The following is a 7,825-nucleotide window of genomic DNA, read 5'->3' as shown; positions in this document are numbered from 1 at the left end:
AAAAAGTATTGCGGGATCGCGCAAAACTATTGCGGGATACTGCAAAAGTATTGCGGAATCTCGCAAAGGTATTGCGAGATCCTGCAAAAGTATTGCGGGATCTCACAAAAAATAAAATTTTGCAAGATCCTGCAATACTTTTGTGAGATCTCGCAAAACTATTGCAGGATCTCACAAAAGTATTGCGGGATCTTGCAAAAATTCTTTTTTTCCCCTCCATGTCCCTTTAGGGGCTCCGTAAATTTGCTCTCATGGATTTAATAAAATGAAAACAGAGAAACTCGAAGCACAACAGGAACATAGACCAATTATTTCTCACTTTTTTTAAACCACCTTTTTTTCTTGTCATGCTCGATAAATCTTAGTGTGGCGCTGACACTCGGTGTGGTCTGCAGTGGGATGTTTCATCCTGAACGTCCTCATCTAAAGCTGTTTGATCTTATTTTTAAACTACTGCGACTCGCAGATGGAGGTGATTTGGTTTGAGGAGTCAGAATCTCTTATTTAATTAACCGGAGCAAATTAAACATTTTTATGACCATTTGTTCCAATAGTTCCTTAAAAACCTGAAACTGTAATAAAATAAATGAACCCTGATTGAAGAGAAGGAAATGAAATGGTTTGTTTATGTGAACAAAATGGAGGAAATGAAAGGAATTATGTTTTGAACTGTTTGTTCTAACGATGCTAAGCTGCTAATCAGCAAAACAAAGACAGAAGAGAGAGAAAAACTGTTTATATTTGGTATAAGTCAGAGGAACAGGAGGCGTTTTATCTGAGCGCAGACCGTACGGAGGCGGGAGCAAAGCTTCGGTTTCTTTGGTTTCACCATTAAGAGGACAAGAGGAAGTGAGTGAGGTAGAGATCGCTCTGGATCTCACAGAGGAGCAACTTTTTACACAGAAAGCCTTCAGTCCGGAAGCAGCTAGCTTCTTTCCTCATGAGGGAATCAAAGCGGTGTGTTTGCATTCACGCGATGACATCACAGCAGGTATTTTCCAGTTAAAGCCACCTGGATAAGCTCCTATACCAACATGTTTTTATCCAAGCAGAAAGATTTTCAACCTTAGCTTAAGCCGGGCAAACGCTGTACGATTTTTTGTGCGAGGAATTTTTTGCGATCGGGCCAATCGCAAAATTACGATTCCCCATCAGGAATCGTAAAGTCGGGAGAAAATCAAACATGTTTGAAATTCAGTTGGCCGTCATGAGGAGGTGGTAGGTAAATCCTGCTGTTGAAGCAGAGCTACTATCCGATTTACCAGAACCTTGCGCAATGCACACGTGCAAACAAGAGAGTTCTTCTTCTAGATAGACGAGTCCGACCAGTGCCATCTTGCGGCGCCGAGTCAGATGTTTATTATAAATATGCAGTATGAGCAGGCAGATCGCATCAGATCGCCAGGTCGCACAGTGTGAGATCAAACATCGTAAGCAGTGAACTTTTAAACCCTGCAGTTTCGTCGTACAGTTTGAGCTGTAGCTGCGTGCGATGGTTGAAAATATCGCACAGTGTTTGCCCGGCTTAGTGAGACTCTGATGATTCATTTCCAAACTATTTCTGCCTTTATGGCAAAAAATGTATCCGACAGACAACAAATCTATTTGGGCTGACCTCTAATCATAAAAGGTGCCTTTGGCACGGCGGTGGCGGCATCATGCTGTATGGAGGCGGATGGGCCCGCTAGGTTTTGGAGTCCAGATCTAGCAATGTTCACACAGCAGCCTGAAGTGATCCAAATCTGATTTTTTTTTTTGCCCGTATTCGACCTGTATCCGATCTTTTAATATACAATCTGAACAACGAAGATCTGATTTTTTTTTTTCAATGTGACCCAGAATCCGATACCAATCCGATCTTTTCATAACAGTCTGAACAACACAGATCAGATTTTTCTCCAATGTGACCCAGGCTACTTGGCTATGTGGTCCTGAATCCGATACCAATCCGATCTTTTCAAATGTGACCTGCGTCTGAACGGCTAGGTCGCATTCGTCCGATCTGAACGCCATTAATACTCAAAAAAGATCACTATGCTGCATCTTGCTACGCAGAAGCGAGAAGAAAAACAACCATGGAGGACGATGATGCGGGGAAAAGGCTTTGTTTTTTCAACCTTCTTGAAAAGATTGTGTCATCCATGTTCACTTCAGTAAACACGGAGCACGCTCACTTGTGACGTCATTGCGTCCTCTACTGCACATCGGGTCACTTAAGCTACATGTATGCAGTTCACACAGGAGATCACATACAAGTCGCATTTGTTTAGAAATGCAAAAGATCTCGCTAAAGAGTCGGGTTTCACCAAAAAAATCGGAATTGAGCAACAAAGTCTGCGGTGTGAACTCAGCTAAAGGACGGGAACATCAAAGCAACCAGGTTGGTTGATTCTTACATCTCATAATGAGCTAAAGGCCAAAGCTACAAATAACTTAACAAATGTGTTACTGCCAGAAGCCTCCGGGGGGCGTTTAAGTTAAAATAGCGCCCCTAGTGGCTAAAAGTTTCACAACCTCCTCTATATGGAAGCAAAGCGGTGTGGGGACCAGATCTGCTTGGGGATTTTGGGACAATATGGTCTGATAAAGAGTTTATTTAGTTATATATATATAATATTGTTTAAGTCCGAATGTTTTGACATTTAAATAAGACTTCTCTACGACTTTAAGATCTGATGTCAGAGGAGGACAAATAGAGAAAATAATTTGTCTAAAATAAAGATTTTAGACAAATAAGTTATTCTACTTGTAGAAAATGAACGGTTGTTGTTGACATGAATTTAAAAGTATTGTAGCTTAATATGGCTAACTGACTGAGCTTAAAGAGGCTAACCTGTTAGCTACAGCTAGCCACAGTGCTACCCCTTTATTCACGGTCTAACAGCTACTTTGTTCACCAGGAACAGATTTATTTCAGTTTTGTTATCGATCGGGTAAAACTTAATCGATCATTAGACACGCTAACGCTACAGATGCTCCCGACTCGGACCAACCGACGCTGTATGATGATGTTATCGTTGTCTGGGCAACCACGATGCTTTACATCATGTAGCGTAACGTCACTGACAGGAAGCAGATCTGGTTCCTACAGCGGCTCAGAAGGAACACTGAGGTTCTTCCTCTATAAAGGAGAGTAAAGGTATGCTAGCGTTAGCGTTAGCAGCGACTGGCAGGCAAACAGGCTAGAAGGAGAGCAGTTTGCCAGTTGAACCTGTATGATAAAGATAATTTTAAAGGTAGAAATAGTTTGGAAATAAGATATTTTCTGTTTTAACAGCTGCTGAGTTTAATTTGAGAGAGCAGTTATCCCAAATAAAATAATTAAATCTCTCTGCTTTACAGCATCTTTAATAGTCTTTGCCAAGATAGATATAATCTTTCATGTTTTGCAATGATAGATAGTAATATAAATCCTCATTAGAGCGAATAAGAGCTTAACCAGTGGGGGTGTGGCTGTGTGGAGGTAAACACTGTTTATTGGCCTCTCATGTTCATCTTTGGTGGGCTAGTTTATACCAGCATATTGTTTGCGTTGCCTGAACGCTAACATCAGTCAGTAAAATCATTGCTCGTACCTCATTGGTCAGCAGGACGCAGGCGAACAAAAACAAAAGCAGATGCAGTGCTCATTGTTCAGTAGCTCAGCAACAGTTTCGGTTTAACATTATCCACAAAAAACAAAAACAAAAAAATCAATCAGAACCGGAACTAAACGGCCTAAAAGTGTTGACATTCAGAAGTACGCAAACCTAATGTGACATTCCTAAATGGTTTCTGTCGTTAGCGCTACACATTCAGAACACGACGTCTCATCGGCTTCATAAAGCAAAGCTACCTACCAATAAATTAACAGGCTGGAATAAGCACTGCATCTTTGATGCAACTAACATTCTTAAATACTCATAAATATTCGTCAGAAAAGAAAAAAAATTACATCTAATTAAATAGCATTAAATTATCCTGTAAAAAACTAGAGCGTTCTAAAACGCATCATAAATAAATATGGCCTCGAAGAGAAAGAAAAGGAACGTAGAGTGTAAACTTTGGCAAAGCTAATCGTCACCCAGGGAGATTTGGCAACAAAATTTGTTCGTTTAAATTACTTCACAGTTAAAAAGAAAACATAAATTACATTAGATAAGAAAAAAAAAATTACATATTGCAAAAACATGGGAAGAACCGTAATGGCAGTAAATGTAACCAAAGCAAGGAGCAGAGAAAACCTCCACCTCTTTCTTCCTTTCATTTTATGCTCGGCAGATTAAGTCGTTACGACATCGAGACACAACTGCAAATGAGAATGACGTGAAAAAATGGCCGCCGCCGAATCTGATCCGTGCCCCTCCAGCGGGCGGGGACAGCAGCGCGGCGCCATCAGGCGGGATTTCTTTGGACTAGAAGCTTTACGTACAAAAATAAAAACAAAACACAGACAGAAACTTAAGGATAAAGCTATTTGACCGAGATTTCAGCAGTTTCTCTCAGCAGTTGGAGATTTGGTTATTTTTTTGGTTTTGTTTGGTTTATTGTTGCGTGAATGGATCAGCAGCGTGGCCCCGCCCCCCTTACCTTGCATGCTAACATGTAATTTAAACGTCTCTGACTTTGCTAGGCCGTGAGAACCCGTCCAGGTTTACCAATATTCTGTGTTTTTGATTTTCGTAACTTCTCAACTAAAGAAAGCAGCTTTTTCTTTAATTTATGACCAAACCACGTTTGTTTGAACCACTTAGCTTCATGTTTCCAGTCATTTATTTTTTATTTATGAATTTCCATCTTTACGGGATGTTTGGTAAATCATGTGTTTGGATCCGACTCGTTCGGGTTCAGGCTGCTTTCTTTAGGGTTTGAGCTAAAAATCGCTCTATAGAACAGTTTTAACTAGACTGAAAGCTTTGTCAGAAGGAGTGACGGCGTGCTACTGGTCGTACAGCAAAAAATCTTTGGTACGCGCCGTACGGTTCAGATAGCACCGCCACTGCCGCTCCTGAAGACGCCGCTTTGTCAGTCCGCTAAAATGTCAGCCGAGCATTAATACGCTATAAAGAAATAAAAAAAGATTAATCCTGATTCATTAAACTCTGACACAAAGAGGTTGGTGCGCCCTCTAGGGTGGGGTAATGTAATTACAAGGGAGCGTGGTTAAAATAAACGGAATAAAATGACCAAGTTTAAGAGATAATAAAAGAAATATTGATGCTAAATTTCTGCTATAGAGTAAAATAAACATTTGGACTTTAATAATAAAAATTTAAAAGGGGGAAGTTTATGTTTATAATAGTTTATTTTTTCGCAGTAAAGTTATTTTCCTTCTGTATCTGAGTTTGGACAGAGGGGGGCACCAAAACGTTGGCGGCCACATTGGGGCCAATAAAGAAAAGTTAATACAAAGTGCTTTACTGAAGAATGATTGAAATAAAGTTAACGGGTTTCCTGTATTTGTAGGCGGACCTCGGGGTGGGGGGGGGTCACTGCTGCCGGGGGTAACGGTGGATCTTTGGTTTGTTAGCTGATGAGGTTTCTGTTGTTCTTTAAACCGTTTTTTGTTTTTTTATTTTACTTTGAAAAACTGCATAGGCACACGTTAAAGACGCTCCTTAACCGTGAGAGACACATTAATGTTCGGCCATTTTGTTCGGGTCGGACGGAAGAACAGCTGCCGGTTCTCCCCCCCTCCCTCCCCCCCTCGTGTGGTTTTACCCTTTTCAGTCCAAACATTAGCCTGATGCAACATCAGACACAGCAAAGCTACTTCTGCTCTTCCAGTGATGTCGTCCTTCCGTCGAACTTTCCTCCATCTTCTCCTTCCTTCCCTTGACATCGCTGCCACTCTGTTTTTTTTTTTTTTTTTGTTTTTTTTTGGTGTTTTTTTTGGTAATATTTCTCATCCAAGTTTTTTTTCCATTTGTTTGAACAGTTAGGTGCAGAAAAAAGGTTTTCTTTGGTTTCGATTTGTCAATAAATAGAAAAAGTCACAAGTGTCCATTTTTTTTAAATGTCCTTAAAGCCTTTGGCTGCCTCTGATCAGGCCGACTCTCCGGCCCTCGGGTCAGGCCGAATCTCCGGCCCGGATTTCTCTAAAGGAGCAGGGGCTGCTGACTGACGCCTTTGCTTTGGTTTACTTTCGTTTTTTTTTGGTTTCATAGCTTCGAGTGAAAGATGATTGAGGTGAAGTTGGATGGATGAACGTCTGAAGCGGAGCTGGGGGGCGGTGGCTGCTCAGGTCGTTAGATCGACAGACGTTCCGACCGGCCATAAACGTCGTTAAATCTGCGATAATGTATCTGAATTTATGGCTAAAGGTGATTTATTTGTTTTTAATCTTCTTCCGTCCCGCTGACCCTCAGGAAGGACGGAGCCGCCAGGCATCGTCTTTAGATTGTCCTCTTTAACTATTACAAAGGCCCTGATCCGCCTGGGGAGTCAGTCCTCCGCTGGGTCCAGCTGGTATCGGATCGGTTATATCAGCAGGAAACACCGATTCCGGACCTTTACGGAGGGTCGATCGGAATCAGCCGATATTTAACAGAAAGTTTGTCCGGAAAGCGTCTCGGTTTGGACGCTTTGGAGGCCCTGGCTACATGTCGGGTCGGTACCGAATGGACTTCGGCCACTGTTTAGAAAAAAAATGGCATCCTGAGTTTTCTAAGATGCGAAGCCCACTCGGGTCGGCCGTCTGCTCCGGTTCTATTGCAAAGAAAAGAATGTGCTTCGGGATTGTGCTCACGTACGCGTTAGGTTCTGTTAGCCATGAAGCTGGACTGCGGGCCGGGTCGTTGTGCTTGCATATTTTGGCCACCAGAAGGTTCGGCGCCGGCGGGTCTCTGAACGCTGGGAGCGGCGGCGGTTTCTTTGGTTTTGGTTTGGTGGAAGTAAAGATCCATTCGGTGACCGAACGGTCTATTGCTCGGTTCGGACCGATCCGTTTCTACACCCCCGACTCGTGATACGTCTTTGAACCTGGACTAGAACCGCCGGAAAACGACCCATTCTGCAGTCATGACGCTTCGGTTCGGTTCGGTTTCCTTTCTTAGCTTATATTGCATATTAGAAAACACTCTTTGTCTTCTAGTCTTTGGTTTCTGGGCTCGTGTTTCAGCCTAAAGGAGACATCAGCAGTTGAAGGGGGGTGCCCCCCCTCCGACGTGAGGTTTTGTATGTTTTTAATGAGTTTAGCCTCCAGCGTTTTCTATGCGTTTAGGTTAAATTTGCAGAAGGCGGTTTGGCTGGAAGTCGTGGCAGTGAGCAGCCCCTCTCTCTGAACCCTCAGGGAAAGAAAAAGGAAAATCCTGGAAAAACTTTGCTTTTCCATCTCGCACCCCCCCCCCCCCCCCCCCTGCGGTTTCCCCCCCTCCCCCATCATGCTTTGGTACAAGTGCTGGACGCCGAGGACTGTGCTCCGGGGCTGGCGCCGTCGTCCGTCCATTTGTCCAGGCTGCGGCGGCGGGCGTTCATGAAGAAGTTGCTGACTGTGGTGAGTTCGAGGCCCAGCTGCTGAGAGATGGTGAGCTGCATCTCTTTGGACGGCCGCTTGTTCTCCTTGAAGATGGCCAGCAGGGTGCGCCGCTGCAGGTCGGTGAAGACCAGCCGCGACTTCTTTGGTGTGTTGTTGCGATCCTTGCCGTTGTCCTGCTCCTTCCGCTTGCATGCTGGGAAAAAACGAGGGAAACGGGAAACTTTTAACAATGTTTGTCATCTTATCAGCACTGAGGCTTGGTAGCAAACATTGGAGTAAAAACAGACAGTTTCTTCTGATTCCTGCTTAATAAACAGTTTCCACAGCTCACATAAAGAGACATTTAGTCATTTTTACTTAAAAATATCT

General features: G+C 43.1%; 1 protein-coding gene across 1 annotated transcript in view; it reads right to left on the bottom strand.

Moving 5' to 3' along the window:
* Window positions 1-7,359: 7,359 nt before the first annotated feature.
* LOC107102877 (one cut domain family member 2-like) overlaps window positions 7,360-7,825 on the bottom strand; it is a 51,768-nt gene continuing 51,302 nt past the window's right edge. Inside the window, exon 2 of the mRNA XM_015402325.1 lies at window positions 7,360-7,649. Coding sequence (XP_015257811.1) covers window positions 7,360-7,649 — 290 coding nt within the window. The remainder of the gene's footprint in view (window positions 7,650-7,825) is intronic.

Source organism: Cyprinodon variegatus, unplaced genomic scaffold (genome assembly GCF_000732505.1).
Source record: "Cyprinodon variegatus isolate N-32 unplaced genomic scaffold, C_variegatus-1.0 Scaffold1335, whole genome shotgun sequence".
Taxonomy (NCBI): Eukaryota; Metazoa; Chordata; class Actinopteri; order Cyprinodontiformes; family Cyprinodontidae; genus Cyprinodon; species Cyprinodon variegatus.
Note: the sequence above shows the minus strand (reverse complement) of the source record. Positions and strands in the feature narration are given on the sequence as shown.